The 23,918-nt window shown below is 40.4% G+C and overlaps 1 protein-coding gene across 1 annotated transcript in view; it reads right to left on the bottom strand.

Moving 5' to 3' along the window:
• Nucleotides 1–11,342, bottom strand: part of arid3c (AT rich interactive domain 3C (BRIGHT-like)) — a 92,112-nt gene extending 80,770 nt beyond the window's left edge. Inside the window, exons 1-2 of the mRNA XM_032515766.1 lie at nt 11,097–11,342; nt 10,135–10,770 (exon numbers count right to left, since the gene is read on the bottom strand). Of these exons, the coding sequence (XP_032371657.1) occupies nt 10,135–10,770; nt 11,097–11,135 (675 nt within the window). The 5' untranslated portion in view covers nt 11,136–11,342. The remainder of the gene's footprint in view (nt 1–10,134; nt 10,771–11,096) is intronic.
• Between the last annotated feature and the right edge of the window lie 12,576 nt (nt 11,343–23,918).

The raw sequence follows: 23,918 nt of genomic DNA on the forward strand, positions 1-23,918 counted from the left end.
TTTAATTTTAGTCTAAATAATTCCTAATTTCTGCTTTGCTAACTCCAACATTAGGTATAATTTCCTACAAATGAGGTTTATTGACCATAAAATCCAAAAAATAACTGTAAAACTAAAGTTAATAACTTAGTGTTACATAGTTTTGAAAAAAGGGATAAAAACTTAAGAAAAAATGTACATGTACATTCAGTTTTGACGGGAAGACAACTTAAGGGTTGAAAAAAAACTGATAGTAACAGACATTTGTAATAACGCTAATTGCAACAAATATATAAACACTATATACAAAGACATGGCGGTCTCATGTCAGCTAATGGCACTCTAACAGTTTTCTGGTAGCGTGGACGTGTCCCTCTGTGGACGTGTCCCTCTGTGGACGTGATCGGTATTTACAGGTCCCGTTGACACGAGGCCTGTCGAGCGCTGAGCTATGAGACAGGCCGGGCCGAGCAGCGCAGACGCCACACATCACGTCGACGACGTTTGAAGTGGAAAGACAAAGACGTCATGATGATGTATACTAAATCTACTAAGATGGGAACTGTAGTTGGACTAAACCAAAGCCTTCCTAAATCCGTGATGGAGCCCCCCGTGACGCTAAAAACATCCACACATGATCAATTCTAAATTTCCAGTTTTAAATGCACACACAGCTCTAATATGTACAGTACATATCATCCATCACTGTCAAATATAAATCCTGCAGGCTGTATATACTGTTTACTTCGTGCAACTGTAATACAGAATTTCCCTACGGGGATCAATAAAGTATTTCTGATTGTGATTATGATTCTGATACACACACGATTACATGCATAAACTGTATACTGTACATTCTTTGCACATTTGTTGTCTTCGCTGGTGCAATAACCCCACAAGGCTGGGACCTATCGACACAGACGCTCAAAGATTATTTGTGTTAATTGAAAGAAAATAGCAGATAGCTTTCAAATGTAACTGTCATTCTTTTGCTAGCGGTGCCTTTTATATTTAACTCACTGTTCAATTTGTTTAATGAAAGCAACCCAGTGACAGGGCGCATTATGCAGGCATCGACTCAGCGGCGACTGATCCTCCCCGCTGCACCGCACAGACCTTGACACACAAACAGCCATTTATGGCAGCAATCTAATCTGCTAGCTTGGCGTTCTAGCTCGACTATCAATGATTACTCAATCTTGTTAGCGCAGCAGCTACCCAGGTGGCACATGCACATCTCCAGCCATTGACCGTACAGCTTTTGATTACATGTATTGGGTCAAAAAATGCTGAATAGCTATTATAGTAAATGCAAATTGAGGCTGAAGGTCACAGATATTGAAGAATCAGTGATTTTTTTCGGCTTGTTACCTGGAGCCTCTGATCTGTGTCGACGTTGTAGCGGCTTTTCATTCGGTCTTTAGTGGAAATTATGAAATTTACATTTAATAAAATGTTCTCTTGATATATTTTGATGTTTCACAGCGGCACCAACCCACCCATTAACCCTTGTGTTGTCTTCCTGTCAAAATTTAAAAACACTTGACAATTTTTAATCAATGTTTTTTACTTTTTCTTACATTTTTGTCCCTTTTTATTTATGTCTGTCACATTTTCAACACTACATAACACTAACTTATTAACTTTAGTTTACAGTTATTTCTGGAATTTATGGTCAGTAAAAATCATTTATAGGAAATTACACCTAATGTTAGAGTTAGAAAAGCAGAAATTAGGAATTATTTAGACTACAATTAAAGGAATGGATGTTGATGGATAATCAGAGACTGGAATATGTCAACTTTTACTCAATACTATTTGGAAACCACTTCAATTTGTTTTTTCAAATGCTATAAAATTGAATAAGACACCCCAAAATGTATTCATCATTTATTCATCATTATTATGATAAGTCATTTAGTCCTAGACGTTTTTTGCTAAAGTCAACTTTGGTTACTGGGATGACAGTTTCCAGTGTTTTAGGACAATCCATCTAGTCTTAGGGTTTTCCTGAGAATAAATTTAAAAAAAGTAGTAGTTTCTTGGTCTGACAGTCTACAGATAATTATCACTGTGGAGGAGCTTAAACCAGCTAATATTTGGGATTTTGACCTAAATATGTATTTAGTATCATTGAAATTATTATTTGCTGACAATGCCTGCCATCCCAAATGATGTCACTGTGTAATGTAGATTGATTAGTGAAGTCTGCAATCCATTTGCAACTATCCAGGGCCACGGGAGCAAAAAACAGTCACCTTGACTAAAGGAACCGGGTCTAAATTTAGTTCCCGGCCCAATACACTCCCTACTTTCATGCTGTTTCTCAGCCTTTCTGGTTTTTTTAGATGACGTGTAAACACAAACGGGGTTGGGTGACTTTAAATTCCCTTGTTGAGTTTCTCTGGGATTATGTAGTCAGAGCTATTAAGGTATAGTGGCAACAACAAATACAGAAATGTAACTTGTGGGAAACCTAAACATGTTTCTGCACGTTGACTTTTCTAACACAGGCCTATAAAAATGGACGGGCTGCCTGAAATCTATAATCTAAAATTCAATGTGATGCCTTGAAAACATGGTCAGCATTGACGTTACAGCATCCACCAGTGATGTGAGTCATGGTTATTAAGCTCTATGGTCACAACTCGGGCCTGTAAAGGTGTTCATGCTGTACACCATGACAAACCATGACATAAAAGGAGGCCACCTGACGTGAAATTGGTCCGGTTGGTGCATATGGAGGTGTAGAAGCATCTATGCAAGTACAAAAATGTTAGATTGAGCCAAAGGGAAAATGTCAAAATTACCTATATTAATTGATTTCCAACTTCTTTTTTATCCAATTGACGTTCAATGTATCGATCAATAGTCAATGTACAATGATAGTTTGAAAATGTCCATCGCTACCTTGTTAGCCGGTAACAAGTCAAATAACCATTCCAATGACTCCGAAGCTGTTCAATGGAGTTAAATTAAGTTAAGGTAAATTAATTTAAAAACTGCATCGTTCCCCTTTAAGGGCCCCTCGGGGTCCCATAGCTAACAACGTGAAGCACTGCACTGTCATATTGTGTTACACCACATTTCTCCTATAACAATGTTAGCAGCGACGACATGCTGCACAGAGATCTTAAAAGGGATACAAACATGCATCCAACCAAAAGATTACACGTCGTCATGGTAATGCTGAGGGCCTCCCCAACAATGGCAGGATGGAAAAAGCCAGCGAGAGACGTAGCGGTGAGGCAATGTTTGCCCAACAGTCAGATCTCGTAAACAGAGAGGGGGGGGGGGGGGGCTTTTGCAAGCAGCTGCAGAAATTCCAGGCTGCTGCGATTAAAAAGTAACACCCACATTGAGGGAGGGGGGGGTGGTGTTTGAACAGGCCGACCGTGCCTAATGAAAAGAGAAGAGCCATTTGCAGTAAAAACAAGTACGTCTCAGTGGCACACTGGGCCGAGCCCACGTTTCTCTGAGGGCCGACTCCCAGGTCCCTTCCCGCAGAGACACAGAATAAAAAGAAAAGACACAGCTCCAACATGCTGCCTTCCCTGGCCGAGGATGTGCCTGGAAATTAAAGATTTTAATTTCAATATGGCATATCTAAAGAAAATCAACAGTCATACCTTAAGACTTTGGCTAAGGATAGCAGTTCACTGCAGTTAAACAAAGAAACGGCAATTATGTGAAAAATAAATTGACAATTAGACACTTATGTAATAATTGTGACATGCCTACCAAAAAAATAATAACCAAACAATGAGTCAGGGCTTTTGGGGCCGTATTGTTGTTCGTATTACCCGCTTGTTAATCCTTCTCTGGAACTAGTACTCAAACTGAAGACTTGTCCAGGCCTGACAGAGACGCAGCGATGCCCACTAGGCTGACCACACACACACACACTTCAGATCCTCCTTTCCCTCTATAATTTCTGCTGTTTTCCCTCCCCCCCCCCCCCCCCCCTCCCGTCCATGTAGCAGCCCACCATATAACCGTATTGGCACGCAGTGAAAGAATCCAGGAATGCCATTAAAGCATTTCCAATGACGTAGCCCATTTTAAAGTGTGCTACAGCTGTTATGAATATGTGGAGCCAAAGATCCTGGCGGGACGCCGGGGGGCCCCACGCACTCCCCTTATTGGCTGCGCTGCCTGATGAAAAAAAAAGAAATAGCTCTTTGCCATGTGGATCATTTAAAGGAACATGTTTTACAGTGGGTCATGAGATTGGACCGATCCCCAACAGAAGGTGGACGCGGGAGTCACGGCGCAGCAGCAGCATGTGTCTCTGTCCGAGCGCGTCTCCCTGAAGCTTTTATGGTCACATTAAAGTGGGAGGTGCAGGGGTGAAGGGGGAAGGGGGGGGGGGGGGGGGCAGATCGGAGGACTGATTGTTTTTCAAGACGAGCCCTTTGATACATGGCTGAAAAATACCGAATGGACAATCTAAGAACCAAACCTGCGGTTTTAGCCCTCTTCTTACATTGTACTGTGACTGTGCGAGATAACCACGTTTCAAACAATGTCTCTTGTGCACATGTGAATGTGCTTTGTCCAACACTCAGGGATACATTTGCTTCCGTTCATTTCTGTATGATATGAAACTCCAGTCGCAGCAGAATTTGGAATGTTGGCTGTGGTGTGTTACACGGGCTCTGAGATTGGGTTAATTGCTTTTTAAACCGTAGACATAAATGAATGGGAACCAACAGCTGCATGGAACTAGCTGGGATTATCAGCCAGAAAGAAGAACGACAGAAACAGGAAGAAAGCTTTCACTCATACATAACAAAGATCCTTTCTAGTCAAAATCACTGTCCTCTCTCTAAAACCTCCGTACTTTATTTTCTTAAGAGGCATGAAAAGCTAAATATCAATATTGCAGCTGGAGCTTCAAGACTCCAGTGCTGATACGTGAAAAGGAATTGTGCTTGCATGCAAAATGTATGTGCACATGTTATAATTCGTTATAAAACACTGTATGCTATGATGAAACCAACAGCTCCTTGGAACAAGAGCTTGACAAATAAATTGTAACAGCAAGCATTCAAAATTCAAAACCTGCAAAATCAGTGGTATGTTCCTTTAAAGAACGGTCACCAAAGCAACCCTATGTAGCGTTTCTCCCCCCGCTGTACCGTTCCCTAACACACAGCCGGGGAATGTTTGCCTGTGATCTAAAGCTCAGCGCACTGTTGAGTCTCGATATTACAAACGGAGAGAGAGAAAATAGCCACACAGAAAAAAATTATACTAACCTGTGATTTAATCATTTTGATTTATTGAAAATGAATCTGCCACATTGGGCCAATTTATATTCCTGTTTTCCGACATTGAGTGTCTTTCAGGATCTGCACTGCTATCAGGAACATCACACAAAAACATTTAAATTTGTTTTTAGGAAATGTGCCTTAAAAGGACTTATTAGTATTAGAGATGTTCGATACCGATACCAGTATCGGCATTGCCTCCGATACTGCTTAAAACACTGGTATCATGTTTCCCAAAGAGTTTAACCTGAGCCAGATGACAACAAAAATAGAAATCATAGCACAGCCATACGGGGATAGTAGTTCCAAAATAATAAAATATATGACACACTGGTATCAGAACTCGGTATTGGACCATACGCAAGTTTGGGTATCCGAATCGGTTTCAGGAAGCAAAAAAAGGTATTGGACCATCTCTAATTAATATACCACATGACATGTGCAGAGGACTATTTTGCAGTGTGGAAGCTGTGAGTGGCAGGGGGAGGGGAGTGAAATCATACACCGATACAGCCGGAGCCCCCTCCTCCTCCTGCTCCACCACTTTTCTATAGTTGTTAGAAAAACAAGCTGGAAGAGCTACAATCCACAAAAAGGAGTGGCTCCATACACTGACATGTTCATTACATGGCATTATTCACTCAGGGACATGTCACGCCAGACAGCGGCTTTGAATGTCAGCGTTTCTACATGCTGCAAAAACACCTCTCCCAACAAGTCATTTAGTGTCTGAATTTGAATTTGAGGGCTGACCTATTTCAGGAGGCTTAAAAAAATGGCATATCTTAAAGTAACACAGGCTAAGAACACTGCACTATAATTAGGGAATTACACTTGACTGAAAGGAATTTTTGAAGCAGGGTCGTTTGTATCGGAAACTTAATAAAGACTTTGTTCAAATGGATGGTTTTTTTACACAGTCACTTTAAAAGATGTGGCCATTCTGCAGATGAACATCCAGTACAAAAACAGTATAGTCAGAACATGTACTCTCATGCTGCATTGACTTTAATGAAGAAAATCAGGCAGATATATCCCAGGAGTGACTATCACAATGTGTACTTTTATGCAGATCTTATGGCAGGCCCAACATGAGAAATGTTCTCCAAATCCAAATCCACCTAATGCTCTAATATGTCTTACAGTCAGGCGGTGAATGTCGTTGGACAACAGAAATAAAATGATTCATGTTATCCCTGACAAAGTCAGATTTGTTGTCTTTTAACAGAGTGGCATACAAACCCAACGTCACACACTCCAGGGAGTTTAGTTGAAGTTTACTGTTGCTTTTTCGATGCATAATTTCTCTCAAGGTTTGTGTTTTCTCACGTTGCGACAAGTAAAGCTGTGAGTAGCGCATGCGTCCCTTTGGGACAAGTAGCATTAAAGATGCTAACGAGAGACTTCTGTGATGTCAATACAGTAAAAATGGACCTACTTTACTAAGTTTGTTCACTGCTGGCTACAAGTTAGCAATCATGCGTTTTGAGCTAATGTTAGCAATCAATCAATCATAGATAGCTAAAATGTTTTTTTTAAATGATTTCCATTGTCTGTTATTGTTTCTAATGAGAAAATGTTATTTCATGGATTTCACAAATGTCAGTAAGACAGGTATGCCATAAACTGTTTAAATATGAGCATGCGCAACTAACATCTGCACTCGACTCAGGTCGGGGAATGACAGTTAGATTGCCTCAGAGTTTTGTCCTGCAGGTGTTTTGTCTGGTAGGAAACCAGAAGATCCAGATGTTAATAATTTCTTTTATTTAAAAAAATACATAGAAGACTGTTCAGCCTAAAAATGTCCCTCTGACTGCATTACTAGTACCAAAGATCCTTCACATTTGAGTTGTTAAATTCAAGATTTTACAAAGTATACAACAAGAACCGCACCACAAGGTTTAGGATATTTTCTACAGCTAAACACACATTTTGGATTATTGATGACGCATTACATTGTCTTTTTCCTTTCTTCCAGATAGTGCTTTCTGCTCCAGCACACTCTAAAAGTCAACTTGCAGAGACTTGAAACCCCAGTGAGTAATCCACCACCGTGAGCATCACGTCTGCTTGAATTGTTGTGGGAGTTAAATTATTGTTCTGTGGTAAAACAGAGCGGATTTCTCAGATCCATCTGCACACTCACCAACAGAATATGAAAACAATGAAAGCAAGCTCAATCCATTTCCTACATAAGCCTTTAACAGCAGATTAAGATAATTCACATATCCGTTTTCATGTTATTTAGTTCTGTTAAGGAATCAGCTTTCTGAGTTGAGATGTTAGTTGATATTAAACAGTTTACTATCTTGTGTGTGTGTGTGTGTGTGTGTGTGTGTGTGTGTGTGTGTGTGTGTGTGTGTGTGTGTGTGTGTGTGTGTGTGTGTGTGTGTGTGTATAAGAGAGGAAGCATGGCCAAGTATGTAACGGCACATGATTTTGTTTCTGTTTTGTAATAGTTTGGCACTGAGCCGACTCCCAGCTACACACACGCGCGCACACACACACACGCACACTGTCAGACAGGGAGATCCCAGCATTTTTGGGTGTGTGCCAGGCTGGAATACCACCAGATCCAGTTTCCTGCATTTCCTGAGCCGCTGCCAAAACTACATGCAACAACCCTCTCTCTCTCTCCTCTCTCTCTCTCTTTCTCTCTCTCTTTTTCTCTCTCTCTCTGTGTCTCTGTCTCAGGTCTTTTTGTCATCTCCTCCGCTCAGCATCTTTTTCTGTCACCAGGAATTTCTTTTATGTTTTACACTCCCTTACACTATCATCTCTTTCAAATCTTCCGGGTCATTAAAAAAGCTAAAATAAGTTTTACCAGCTGCCCGTCATCATTCTTTATTTGGGTCGTGGTTACAATTGAGAATGCAAAATCTTAATGCAAGCTATACGCATATCAAAAAACATATTTTCAAATGTACACATGCATTTATTGGTAGTGTTTATGCCTGAATCGCCCCTCATGTTGTTCCAGAGAACTACAGAGTGATTTAGCGGCTCCTGTAAACACCAGCTGCTCCCATTTGGTTCAGATCAGATTAAAACTTGTCCGCCTCAGTGAGACCTTTTTATACTTAGCACACATCTTGTTTCTATTTCCAAAGATGCATTTACTGCCTTCAAATGTGGTTTTGTTTTGCAGCTTTGAGCATGCTTAGTATGCTGGCTCCACTCTGTCTGCCTAGCAGCCATAAGCATCCTTTTATTGTCCCATGACCATTACGCTGAATGACTACATACAAATGACCCCCACAATAACTGCACATCCTGAGGAATCTTTAAAGCCTATGTTACATGGAGCACACATGTCTTGATAAAAATAAAGAGATTTCAGCTAAACATAGAGGCTTTATGACAATAAAAAAGGTGTATAGAATTTAAATCCATCCATTGTTCATAAGATGTAATAACTTTAACGGGACGCTCACTTGCCATGGTAACCTGTGATGGGAAATGTCAATCAAGCTATCCACTCAAATGACTATGCAGCCGATACACATACGTAACCTATAAGAATAAGTCTAAATATGCCATTGATGAATCCTAGTTGTGGAGTGAAAACAACGAATTGGATGGCGAGCGTTCACTCCAGGCTCATCTCACCATCCTCCACACATAACTGTCTCTATATTAAGGCTATTAGTTTCAGCCCTATTTAAATGGCATTGCCATGCATTGGGATGCTTTAATGTGCAGCACTAATGCAGTCACTAATGTACACATCACATTTAGGGAAGTCTGTAAATGATCCATTATAAATAAAAGATGACATGCAGCATCCACAGTCGCTCAGACAGTATAGATCTGCCTGCTGCACACCACTGCGTACCAATTAAATAACTTAGTTCCATGAACTGGCTACACAACAAAAGGGCAAATATAATGGCTTTATTAATAGTTAACAAATAATTAACTAAAGCTTTCCAGATAGTAGTCATTAATAGAGACAACTTTTGGTCTACCAGGTTGTAAAATAACTCTTTTGACTGATAGGACCATAGGAGTGGAAGCAAAATGTATTAATTAATAACTTATAAACCGTTTGATTACGTTTGATTTGATTACATTTATAACGCTGCTATCACCAAATTGAAAGAATAGACACAAGCCAAAGCTTTTTTTACAACCTCGCAACCAGAAATATGTTGTTATCCATGGTTTAATCTGTAATAATATACTTAGCCTACATATGTTTGTAACCCATCAAATAGCCCGACGCTTTAAAAGTTGTTACACAGATTTTGATCCAGATCTTCTTTGACTCTCAGTGTTGGTATGTGTCCAATATGTCAAAGGGAATGTTCACTACAACACAAAAGTTGATCTTATAAATCTATAACTGATTTATAAAGGACTTATTGATTAATAAAGCTGTTAGTCACAGTTTATTCCACTTTATAAACAATGCTTTGTTAGAAAAACTTATTATAACTTGCCCCCAAGATCTAGTCTCAGTCCAACAGAGACTGACAGCTGAACATTTTCAACTTTCTCCCAGCTTAATTTTCAAATCCTCAAATTAGTTAAAATTCAACATGTCTGCAAATAGGCTACATTTGTTGTGTGTCACTGACATGTAAGACACTGTGCGCGTGGCTTTGAGAAAAGACTCTAAATTAACATTTTTGATTTCCTTCAGAAATTTGTGTAGCCTATTGTGATGTCCAAATGTGCAGAAATAGGCAACTATAGAAGTGGCACAGAAAGCGAAAAGCGTCCAATGACTAAAGTCTTTCAAAAAAAGCACAATTAGCCTACTTGAATTAAATGAAGAAAAAAAAAAAAATCCGGTTATCCAGAGTCACACACATCCCTGAATGTCCCAGAACCCGCGTTGACAGTAACTTTACACAGGAGGAAGTGTTCAGCTTACCTGTTTGAACTGCTCCTCATAGGTCCAGTCGTGGTGCTGGGGCTGCGGAGCCGAGGGAGACTCTGCCCGGCGGGTCGGGGCAAAGGCCGCTGGGACTCTGGCCATGAGATGCATCGGGCTGCCCTTCGGAGGCAGACCGGCTCCCTGGAGCGAGGACGCCCGGTGCTGGTAGTGGTTCAACCCGACATCATCTTCCCCCTCCTCCTCTTCATCCATAATGTCCTGCTCCTCCATGTCGTCTCCCTCTTCCTCCTCCCGCTCCTTACCGTCGCTGCCCGGTCTGGAGGAGCTCCCGTCCTCGGCGCCTCTGCGGACCTCCATGTGTGGGAGCGACGAGTTAGCAACTCCGGCGGCCAGAGCGCCGCGCATCGCCGCCTGGTAGTGGCGGAAAGCCAGCGCTTGTTGGTGTATCTGCGACTCCACCATGGAGCGGAGGTCTTTCTCTGTCTCCGCCTGCCGGAGCTTCTCCTCCAGGGCCAGCCGCGCTGCCTGTTGCCGCTGCAGGTTCTCCATGACCGCTTCGAGCTTCATGCCGCCGCTGGCGGGCTGCTGGGACTGGACTCCGGGGAAGGCGCTGTGAGAGGAGGCGGAGGAAGCCGGGATGGGAATGCTACTGGCGGGCGAAAAAGAGCCTTGCTGCGGGTGAGGGTGGGGAGGGGGGGACGGACGAGAGGATGGGTCGTGTACTGATTATCACCAGCACTTTATACGATTAAAACACATATTAGCCTCTTTACACACACATAGACACCTCAGTCTGACTTTTAGTTAAATAGAAAGCGGTTTTTTCATATTACATATCGAGCCTATGAATATGACAAAACAAACAAAAACTGCGACTGTTAAATTACACAAATGCAAAGTTTTTGAGTGTCAAACATTAGTAAAATGTTAAGTACATTTGAAAAAGAGGACAAGCTTTACAGTTAAAGTTGTGCATTGTAATAAGCCCGGCCGCTTACCAAAGCAGATTTAGTTGCTATACTTGCGTTATCAACCATGCTTCCCGCGGATGCGCCGAAATGTTATCTACCGGATCACGCGAGTCTTCCTTCGGTCCTGGCCACGGTCCGCATTCAGCATCCAAATATGTCGGTCTCGATAGCTAGGCTGAATAAATACTTGAAATCGGTTTGGTGTTGAATGGTGGAGCCCCGTGCTGCTTTGGCAACAAGTGGCAACTGTAGTGAGAATGACCTCTGGAGGCAGAGATCAGCCCCCCCCCACCCCCCCACCCCCACCCTCCCCGCTCCATCTGCTAACTGCGCGTCAATACTGAGACAGATCTACAGTGTGGAGGCTCACACACTGCTCTGCTGCCTCCTCACTCTGAATTATGTAAAAAATTAAAAAATAATAATAACAATAGTCATGTTAATAAATTATTGCATCAATCCTTTTTGGATTGTTGAAATGCAGGTAACATTCATCTGACAGCTTTAGTTACTAGTTACTTTAGTTACTCCACTACATTCATCTGACGGCTTTAGTTACTAGTTACTTTAGTTACTCCACTATATTCATCTGACAGCTTTAGTTACTAGTTACTTTAGTTACTCCACTACATTAATCTGACAGCTTTCGTTACTAGTTACTTTAGTTACTCTGCTACATTCATCTGACAGCTTTAGTTACTAGTTACTTTAGTTACTCCGCTACATTCATCTGACAGCTTTCGTTACTAGTTACTTTAGTAACTCCTCTACATTCATCTGACAGCTTTCGTTACTAGTTACTTTAGTTACTCCACTACATTCATCTGACAGCTTTAGTTACTAGTTACTTTAGTTACTAGTTACTTTAGTTACTCCACTACATTCATCTGACAGCTTTAGTTACTAGTTACTTTAGTTACTCCACTACATTCATCTGACAGCTTTAGTTACTAGTTACTTTAGTTACTCCACTACATTCATCTGACAGCTTTAGTTACTAGTTACTTTAGTTACTCCACTACATCCATCTGACAGCTTTAGTTACTAGTTACTTTTAGTTACTATATGATATTCCTAAAAAATAGACTAGGCTTTGTATTTCATTGCTCTTGTGTGTTGTACACTAGATTGGTGTTCATCGTCATCTGTGTATTCCTGTGATGTGTGTGTTCACCAGCTACCTGCTCATTTAAATCTACATAATAATTCATCATGAAAGTTGACTCTGAACTGCAGATTTCTGACAAATCAGGGCCCTCAAAATCATGTAAAGTTCTAATATTGCCATGCAGCAGTCGTGCTCATTGCTGTGCAGCAGTGACCACAGCCCCCTCCTACATCCAGAGATGCTAGCAGGTAAGATACCGCTGTTTAAAAAAAGTATGGAACCTTTTTTTGCTGATGGTTGACAAATTTGTATTGGAACTTCAGCCAACGGGGACCCTCACCCTATTGTAACGTGCCACTGTTGCTGCATCTTCAACTCTGAGATTACTAGAGCTGTTGTGTTACGATACCAGTCTCAGAAAAGCCCCCCATACCGTAAAAATGCAGGTATCGGTATCGGCGAGTACTGGAACTTATGCACTGATCCCATATTCAGCCCAAAAGAAAATTTATTTTAAAGCGCCCATATTCTGCTCATTTTCAGGTTCATAATTGTATTTTGAGGCTGTACCAGAATAGGATTACATGGGTTCATTTTCAAAAAACATCATATTTTTGTTGTACTGCACATTGCCACAGATCCTGTTTTCACCCTGTGTGTTTCTCTGTTTTAGTTCCAGAGTGAGACGTCTTACTTCTATACTATCTTTGTGATAGTATACATGCTCAGTAGCTCGGTAAGATCCCATCAGCTAGATAACTCTTTCTCCAGCTTTGGTCAGTCCAAGGCAGGATCAGCTGGGAGACTTCTTCTAGACCAGGGACACTTGTTGAATACCTGCACAACAGGGACAGGAAGTAGAACAGGGACAGGAAGTAGTTCTTTTGGAGATTATGGTCAACTAGTGGCTGTTGGAGCAGTGTTTTGCCACTGAGAACAAGCTAGCATGCTAGCACTTGCATGTGCTACGGTTAGCCACCTTGTCTCGGCTATTGACGTAGAAAGCCGTGCAGGTTTTGAACAGCTCACCCAGAGACTGAAGACAGGACATTCAGAAACCAAATCTTACTCAAAACAGCATGGATAGTTTTTTTTTCCAAGTTTGTATGGGTGTGGAATCACCAGAGACACAAAATAACACAAATTCCCCCCAAAAGGGATTTTTTTGTAATAATTTGGGCACTTTAAAGTAGTTGATTTTGGTTCTTTTTCCATTATGACTGACTGTCAAACTGAAAAATAAAAGAAAGTTCTTTATGAAACATTCTTTGTTAATGTTCCACAAAGAGTTTAACTTGAGCAGCCGAACAATACACTGCATACGCTGGTATTGGGTCAGTACTCGGTATCGGCCCATACGTAAGTTCTGGAAATCGGAATCGATATCGGGAAGGAAGAAATGCATCAGACCCTTTTTAGAGATTACACCTAGGCCTTTACTGCATCAGCTCCATCCTAAAAATATGATCATAATGCTGCCGAGCCACGGATTACCATTCTAAATACACAATGTCCAAAAGCAAAGCACTTCTCTTAAATCATGTTTTCACTTTCAAAAATGTTTCAAGTGAATAACTATTATACTACATGTCCATGTCTGCACTGCGGTGTAAACATCATTTCTGTGAACACTGCAATTGGCCGGCGTTCACCACAGTGACCCTACAATTAAGGCTTACTGTGACGTATGATATATCATTTGGGCTGAAACGAATCCATCATCATCATCATCAGCAGCAGCAGCAGCAGGGTGAGCACCGGATTGAATGTGTTCTCTCGGAGAAGCACTGCTTCTTCTGGAAAGATCATTGATTTTAAAAGGCTTTTCCAACGTTAACCCGTGGGCTGGGATTCTTGTCACTTTGCCTTTTTTTATTCAATGACTTTATCTGTGACTTGCTGGCTAAAATGTGCACATTGTATATGTTTTTATGGAGTCGTCTAAAAGTCCATGTAGAAAGACTCTCACATACATTTACCTAAATATGTATGCTTTTAGTTATAGTCTCGTCTTTAGTACACATGACTGAATATTCAGAAGTCTTCAGTCCTCCTCTAAGCAGCTCAGATCTGACGCCGGCTCACACAAGAAGCTTTGTTATTCATGCAAAAATAAGAGTGATTGTTTTTCCTTTCTGTATGGAAATAATGTTACCTAAAATAACATCAATAAAGGTCTACGCTGGGCAGAATCTAGACCTTTTTTATCGGGTTTACTTTTTTATTGTACTTATCTAAGGAATCATTGTAGCTATGTGCACTTTACAATTAAAGGAAACTCTACTGATTAGATACAGAGTTTTCCCAAGTTCATTTATTTTTGTGTCAAACTTACTCTCACTAAGGGCCACACTGTGAGAAAATGAGAATCACATCAAGGGTCAGACATGTAGAGTTTGAGATGTTTTTTTTTTACATCTTTGACTGTATTATTGCACATCTCATATAACCTTCTAACTTACAGTTTGGTCGCCTTAAAGCCGTCACCCAAAACGTTCCTTAGTCATCATAGCATGTAGCAAATCAAGCAAAAACATGATATCATTTTTAAAAGCAGGCTACCACACAGCCGACTCCCTTCTGAATATGAAAACCTTTTGCTTCTGTGGGAATTTCTGAGTCGCAAAGTTGGCAACTCAGGCAAATTCTGCTCTGAGTAAATTGCAGTTTGAAAACGTTTTTTTTTTTTTTTGGTTTGACGCACAACAAGGCAGGCCAAAGTCTATTGGGAACCTAAGTTGATATGTGGGCCCGATCAAAACCTGCGAGGGTCCGGGTTTGGCCCGCGGGCCTGTAGTTTGACTCCTGTGGTTTAGAGAAAGTGTCCTTGGTCGACCTGGTTGAGTATTGTGACGTCCGTAAGAATATTGAACTGCCACAGTGCAATGAGAGGGTCGGCCGGAGGACGTTCACCGGGCCAAGTGGCAGCATGTCACCGGAGAAGGCAGAGATCCTCAAGGCCTTTCACTACAGTGAGGAATCATCCAGTTACCTAGGTAACGGTGGGATGAACTTTTGTCATTGGCATGTGTACTGAGATGAGTTCATGTAGCTGTCATAGATGTTGGAGATGGGTTATAAGTTTATGAATCAAACGTTTTTTGAATTCAGCGTTTTTTGATGCCGTTTACTCATTTGGACTGCCGGCGCCCCTAGAATTTGCCTACTGAATGAGACAATCCCATTTTTGATTTGTTAAAAATGATTCTAGAGCATCTTGTTCTTTAAAAGCATTACCCATTCATGTTAATTAGTTGGTTTGATTCCTGAAAGTTGATCTGGTTTTATACATAGTATTTTCACTTTAAACCTTGAGGCTGGAGTGTCAGCAGGCACACACGGACACAGTGTGCTGTAGAACAGCGCTGCCCAGTGGAGGCTCACAAGACTTCACTACAGCGGCCGTGTGGAGCAGCATGTGAGGCGTTTGAACATCTCTCTTGCCTCTCTGTTACCAGGGGTGTCAGACGGGGGGGGGCACTGAGTACCCTGGGCCCTCATGTGAGTTGGGCCAAAAAGATGCAAGAACAAATAGCTGTGGATGTGGGGAGAGGCCCATAGAAAATGCCTTTCTACAGGGCCCAGAGTTTTGTGTGTGTGTGTGTGTGTGTGTGTGTGGTGTGTGTGTGTGGTGTGTGTGTGTGTGTTTTGTGTGTGTGTGTGTGTGTGTGTGTGTGTGTGTAGCTCAATGTAGTGGCCATGGACCGCCCAGGGCTGGGTGGGCCTACCGAATTCAATACTCTTTAGGCACGAGTGAATGGTACCGAGTATCAAAAAATGCCTCGTCATTCAATACCAGATGATAATACCTAAGGAGTGAATCTCATCAGCTTCATTGAGCCAATCAGCACGCGGCATTCTTCTACCAAGATCTAATAATGTCTGCGATTGGCTGTCTAACGTTACACGTCGTAGAGACGCGCAGGAGACACTCTACGTCACACAGAGACGCCTCACGTGGCCGCAGCTGGAAAATAAATACAAAGATTTTCAATGTGTAATGTTAGAATTTAATTTTGTTAAAATTGATTTTATAAAATTGATAAAGAAAAAAGTACTGCTTAGGAACCAGCATTTAAGTCTGGTATCTGTACCCACATTTTTTTGAAACCATACCCAGGTCTAGGACCATTGCTATGGTTACTGCATTGTTGCTGTAATATTATTTCCAGTCATAGTTCTAAACCTTTATTGTGACTCAGCAGCAGATGGTCTGAGCTCTCGGTCTGTTTAAATGAAGTTCCTCCTCATCACTGCTGCATCACATGTTTTCTCTTGGGGGGGGGGGGGGAATTGTTGGATCTTATGCTTAAATATGCAAATGATGCATTCTCTTGTTAAAAAGTTTCTAATTTGCATACAGAACAGAAATCTGAACATTGGACCCAGATTCTAAACTCTTGTTTTATTTTGTTGACATATTAAAGTCAAAGGTCACTCCATAAATCAGAATATGGGGTCAACGGATCCATTTCTGATGCATTTTCAAGAATAATAAAGTTACATAAATCAGTCTATTATTTAATATTTGAACAAATCCCTGGGTAAAAACCTTCAGAACATACTGTAGATAGGAGTGAAAATGGAACATTTGTAAGCGCTGCTAAGTGGAGATCTGGGGCTCAGTGTCTGAGAAAAATTGAATTATAAATATCAGACATTTTTCAAGACATTACAGGTGAAGAGGGTTCAACCTGAATCTTCCCCATTTCCTACATTAAGACATATATTGTTGTAGATTAGATTAGATTATACTTTTTTCATCCCACGACGGGGAAATTCTGTCGTTACAAGTAGCAGCATAGCAGCCACAGCAAAAAAAACAAAAAAAACAATAACACACAAACAAGTAAGCACGAAAGAAATACAAGGCAAGAAATACAGGCAAGAAATAGACAATGAAAATATGGTAGACTGAGTAAGCAAAATGGCGTCAAACAAAAGGAATTTTAAAGTGCGGTTGCCATGATAAGAGAAACAATATTGCGGTGTAAGTGACGTTAAAAATTGAGTTGAATGTGTAATTAGAGCAAAGAAGCAAGAGTCGGTAGCATAATTTAAATTATATTAACCTGAGACCATAAATATTGAAGAGTAAGTACTTGTAATAAAATAATATAAATACCAATATTAAAGATGAACAGAAAGTGTGTGATGTAGATGGGAGAAAAACAGGAACAGAAACGACAACACTATCAGGTAGTGCAGGCGTTGTAGAGTCTGACAGCGGCCGGGATGAAGGACCTGCGGTACCTCTCCTTCTTACTCTTATTACAAGTTCTTAAATTGTTATGTTAAATATGCAAACAAGGTATTAGCTAATGCTAACTTTGGTGAACTTAGGAGAAATTTACAGGCACAAATAGACAAAGTGGACTAAAATAAAAACATCTTAATTTGTATTTTGGATGTTTTTTACCCATTCGTCTGAATGAAACATGCTATGGAATCAAAATAGCCCAAAAACTTGAAAGAGATTGAAAATGATGTTTTTGCTTGCATCTCCCCTTAAATACATTTAGAAATAGCACTATCTGTGCATTATAAAAAGGTTGGACTGACATAATATCTTTTCACTCATACTGTAGTTGGCCTGTAACAAGAATTATACAATCATCTTATTGTTAATTTCTTTATGTAATGGCCCTTTATTTGTTTAACCTAAGAGGTATGGCAGTGGATTTGGTTTAGATATGCCAAATTGTAATTGTATAAGTGATTATTGGTTGAGCTAAAGCTACGCTAGTTGTCGGCACTGACCCTATAGATGTTAAATTTGAGGAAAAATAATAAATATTTTTCAATTTGACTGAAAGAGACTATTAGACTATAGATTATTTCAAGACAATTAAATGACCAGCAACATTTGGAATTGTCACAGCTCTATGCTCTAGTGATGTTTTTACACCTAAATAGATAAGTCACGTTTTTCCCTGTGGCCGTGGCTGGTGAACGGTGTTCATATTCCATCTCAATAAGACAATAGAGAAAGCCCATATTCAGCCCAGCACACGGCTGCGGGTGAATGGATTTATTGGTGTCGGGGAGAAGGGAAGATGTAGACAAGGGAGAGAAAAAGCCGAGCAGATGCGAAGGTCAATAATGATCAGTGATATTGACCAGCCACTTGGAAAGGGAAGCATAGAAAGGGGGGGCTGGAGGAGGAGGACGCAATCGGACTCACGTGATGCAAATAATCTCAAACACATGATCCAAACGCTCTCAATATAGATCATAAATCAAGACATGCTTCTCTCTCTCAAAATGTTATTACCTAGCAAACCCTGTCATACTGAATACAGAAGAAATAATAAAAGAGACATTTCTTAGTTTAGTTTGTATTTTATTCCTATTGTTTCATGTATATTGTATGTATGTATATTGTATCCTAGTATTTCATGTATATTCTGTGTGACTGATTTTGCTGCTGTAACACTGTAATTTCCCATTTTATTGGGATCAATAAATATCTACCTAATCTAGAGATGTCCCGATAGCATTTTTTCCTTCCTGATGCCGACTCTGATGCCTGAACTTGTCAGTAGTGAGTACCAATCCGACACCAGTATGTCATATTTTATCATGTTTTACCAGCTGTATACTTCCATCTCTGTAGGGAAGCGATGTGATTTTTATCTTTGTCCTCGACCTGGCTCAGGTTAAACTTTTTGTCAAACTTAAACACAAACGATGAATGATAGAACTTTCTCTTATTATCCAGTTTGATGGTCAGTCATAGTGGGAGAAGTGTTTCGACCCCAAAAGCACAGCAGGGAGTTTCAAAAGGCTTCATTTGTACAAAAACAAAGTCCACAAAAAACTCCGGATGCAACAAAACATCCCAAAATCCAAGAGTCACGGGGAGAAAAAAGGAAAGGAAAAAAAGCAGTAAAAGGGGGAAACTAAACGAAGAACACTCACAGGGAAGATACGGACCAGCAACGGGACCAGCAACGGGACCATGCAGACTGGACAAACCGACAGGACAAAAGGATCTTACAGGAAACAAAGGGAACACGGAGGTTAAATACAAGAGGTAACGAGGTAACGAGGAACAGGTGAGATGGGGAACACAAGACCGGGGAGGAAACTAAGACACAAACATAAGGAGACAAGACAGGACCAAAAACAAACCCAGAAACCACCCAAACCATCTCAAGAAGAACAGACAGAAACTACTTTAAAGTACATCTTCAGGTCTAAATTGTGTAGTTTTTGATACTGGTATTGTTATCAGAAATATTTCTACTGAAGGTTTAGGTTAAAGTTTTAGTTTGTAACTTTTTGATCATTTAATGAACGTCCGTTGCATTCAAGCCGTCGCCAAACGAGTTGCTACAAAGCTAATTATCATTAATAATCAGCTCTCTCTGGATTTCTCAGTATGACTAGGTTCAGAAGATTGTGTCGTCCAGCGACTTTCCCGCGCGGAAAGTCAAGATAAGGACCTCTTCTGAAGAGTCCATCATGTTTTTTTAATCTTCTGTATCCTCCTTGGCTACTAGCAACTGTGTAGAGGAGGGGGGCACGTATTAAAAAGGGATAATTTACTCCAGCTTATAAAACAATGTCATATAGTCTGTGTAGTGTTGTGTATTCTATTGCTTGTATTGTCTCAGTCATTTTCAGACAGCGCGGTGTCTTCCTCCTCCTCCTCCTCTCCACGGTCTTCCATGTTTCTAATCTCTTCATAAAGTTGGGAGCTATCGGTGATTTGAGGAGCAGCGGCTCTTGAGACGAACCCTCAGCCAGTTCCAGATGAAGGGTTATTGAGCCGTGTACGCCTTGAGCCACGGAGTGCTTGACCCCTCCATCCTGTCAGTGATTGACCTCCGGGGATGGTCGACCAATCAATCGCCTCACAACTGTCACACGCTGACCACTTCCACTAATGACCGCTAGCTAATTAGCTGCTTCTCACTGCAAGGGCATCCACTCCTTAATCATTTATTTAGCCTTTTCTTATTCTGAGAAGTATAATGAGCGGATGACATGTGTCCTGTGGTTGATGTCCACCTGTCACCTCTCTCTTTACTCCAGCAAACAGGACCATTGAACTCATCCCAGACAGTGGTGCAAGAAGTACTAATACCACACTTTAGAAATACTCTTTCCCGAGTAAAATCCTGCATTGTAAATGTATCTATGTATTATTAGGGAAATGCAGCCTACTTAACCCTCATGTTGTCCTCGGGTCAAATTGACTCGTTTTCCTATATCAATGTTCTTTTTAATCCCCCAAAATAACATGATTGGTTCCAAACAACGCTCTTTGGCAAGTACAAATCTCTACTTTCATTAATTTTGGGGTGTCTTATTCAGTTTTATAGCATTTGAAAAATGAAGTGGTTTTGAAATAGTATTGAGTAAAAGTTGACATATTCCAGTCTGTGATTATCAACATCCATTCCTTTAATTTTAGTCTCAATAATTCCTAATTTCTGCTTTTCTAACTCAAACATTAGGTATAATTTCCTATAAATGAGGTTTATTGACCATAAATTCCAAAAATAACTGTAAAACTAAAGTTAATAAGTTGTGTTACATAGTGTTGAAAACATAAAAAAAGTGACAACCATTGAAAAAAAGTGTTGAAAAATGCAACAAAAAAGGAAGAAAAAGTTTTTTCTATCAACAAAAGTGCTGATTTTCAATGTTGACGGGAAAGCAACACAAGGGTTAAAATATTACTACCTACTACCAACTGTAAGTGTTTTCTGGTCTAATAATTTCAGATGTAACTGTAGGCCTATAAGGAAGTAATACTTTCAAGCTGATGAACATTGCTGCGATACTGTGCTGTTGGCTGAGTGTGTCAGTGGGACTGGGACTGGGGTCCTAGAGCGCCCTCCTGTGGCTCTGAGTGTTCTTTAACCCCCCCCCAGAGCTTCAGGGCCAGTGTGCATGGAGGAAGAAACACACAAACCTGTTCATATTTAGTACGTCTCATGTTGACCTGCATGAGTCGTAGACTGCATACAGTAATACGTAGAGATAAAATGAAATACCCAATCACTGGTGGCTTCATTTAGGGTGACAGGTTGGGGTTGGGGGGGGGGGAAGTAGCTCAGTCAGTAGGGAGCTGGGATGGGTATGGTCCGTATGGTGTCAAGTCCACATATGGACCGAAGTATGGTGCTGGACTGCTAGCTGGAGAGGTGCCAGTTCACCTGCTGGGCACTGCCAAGGTGCTCTTGAGCAAGGCACCGAACCCCCAACTGCTCGGAGCGCCTTTCCATGGGCAGCCCCCCCCCCACTCTGACATTCTCCATTAGTGCACGTATGGGTACTAATCATGTGTGTGTAGTTCAGGCCTGTGTGGAATGTGTGTAATAATGTGTGTTGTGGGATTAATGAAGTATCCATTATTATTATTATTATTTATTATTAGGTTGAGGACCAGTGATGATCTTCCTTGTTGTTTCATCTGTGAAACCTGCATGGGGGTTCCCAATCAGATTTTAGATCTGTTTTTTATAGCCAAGGTTAAGTTATTTTTGGGTCACGGTTTGGAGTTTGTTCTGTAAATTATGGATGAATTATGTTCTCTCCGTAGTTTGTCATTTTTGAGAAACACATTTTCTTCCGTCCAAATGTTCAAATGTACTCTTTCAAAAGCAAAAGTGTCACTCAGCCTTTTTTAAACCGGACTTCAAAACTGTTGGTGGATCCTGAAACGTCCCGTTTTCCCCACCACATGACGTGACTGCTGACCATGCAACTTTTTGATTTTATACCTATGAATTTTCTTAAATTAACGTAACTTAAATTAACAAACATCTTGGTCGTCTTTTTCGACACTTTTGTTGCTTTCCCCCGATGTTTTAGTCACTTTTTTTCTGGGCGTTTGAAGCTTTTTCAACTTTATTTTATAAAAAATGAAAAAAATTCAAATGCTATAAAATTGACTAAAACAACATGAAAACATGAAAGTAATGAACTGATCAGTTATTTCACTTGTAAAAAAGTTTTATGGCACTATCCACGTTATTTTGTTTGTGACAATTTAGTTGAAAGAAACACAAATTTCTGATATAGGAACCTTTTGAAAATGGGTCAAATTGACCCAAAGACAAGAGGAGGGTTAAAGATTATTATTAATATTTTTTTTCCTTCATTAGATAGTGACAGTGGATACACAGGAACGGGGGTATGACAGTAAAGGGCCAAAGGTCGGACTCAAACCTGGGCCAATGCAATGGACTCAGCCTACATGTGTGAGCTAGAGGTCGCCCCCCCCCCCCCCACTCGAATCATCGGTGTCTGTGATTTGCCAGCTCACAGAAATAATCTGCATAAGCAGCTGTTTAAATCACAGAAATATCCCTGTTGCTTTATATGTGTTTCAAATAAAATAATAAATAATGTTTGCAGCCGCTTCCCGCTCAACCCTACATGGTCTAGAGTGCTGTCATTGTAAAAAAAAAATCCCATAGGATAGGAGTTACCGTAAAGACTGGTCTCAGCCTGACATGAAATTTGTAGGGACTATCAAACTTGGGATACCATGGGGGAATCACAGCCTGGAACTGCCTGGTAAAGGCCAGGTCACAAAACTGGGAGTTTGACCTTAGGCACATAAAAACCAATCTAGCCCTGAAAAGGAACAACTAGGTATGAAGCAATTAATGCAAACACAGGACGTAATCAGTGATCCTTAGACGAGCAACCAGAAGCTTTAGACCTATTGCCACATTGATGATAGAGTTGCCTGTTAACCATTGTTTGCGGTTGTTTGGGTTTGCTTGTGAGAGTTGAGTTGTATCTCTAAATGATCAGCATGTATGAGTCTTATTCCACAACTATTGATATCCCGAATATTTCCATATCGTGTGGAAAATGATGTATGTTTTGTGCTTGAGTTACTCAAGCAGGTTAATAAATATACTCAAGGTTTCAGACCTGATGAAGAGGGGAGACAATAATGGAAATAAGATGCATTGGTCTAGAGTGCTGTCATCTGACAATAGTGATCCATGTATTCTGTACTTTTGCTGCATCCCTTTGTTGATTATGTTTCCATGGTACATCCAAACTATACATACAGCACTGGAACGTTTTATAAAGACTACAAAATAAATATGCCATGGCCTTAAGAACATAACTAAAAATCTGCTACAAAATGGAATCCAATAATTTGCAAACAATTAAAATGCAAACACATGACCATCGAAACTTAAGTAAGCCAACCAAACTACACAAAAATACATCACATTATGAATAGAGTTCCTGTTAACAATTGTTTGCGGTTGTTGGTTGTCCTTTTGAAGAGTTTTGGTTTTATTAAAATGAGTCAGACATGTATGATGTATGTATTCCCACAACTTTATTGATTATCACACAGAATAATTGCTCCAGTAGCGTGTGGAAAATGACTGTTCATGTGGTTTGGCTTTTTATTAACATACAGTATATATATGCTGCAAGTTACCTACAGACCTGATTGAAAAGAAGAAGACAAGAATGGAAGATAAGACATGATCTTGTCATGATCTTTGTCTGCTGTAAATAGTAAACTACTGTATTTGTACTTTTTTTATCTTATGTTGTTTAATGTTTTGTATTTTACATTGAATACATACAAATACTGTAAATGGAAGTACAGTACCTTTACTGTGAAAAGAATACACTGTAACTTGCTGGCTAATTGTAATTAATTAAAATTGTTACAGTGTACGGAAACCGTAGCAAAACGGTGTGCAGTGTTACGATTGAACATGTCCCACATGTTCCCATTCAGC

This window comes from Etheostoma spectabile, chromosome 5 (assembly GCF_008692095.1).
Source record: "Etheostoma spectabile isolate EspeVRDwgs_2016 chromosome 5, UIUC_Espe_1.0, whole genome shotgun sequence".
Lineage (NCBI taxonomy): Eukaryota > Metazoa > Chordata > Actinopteri > Perciformes > Percidae > Etheostoma > Etheostoma spectabile.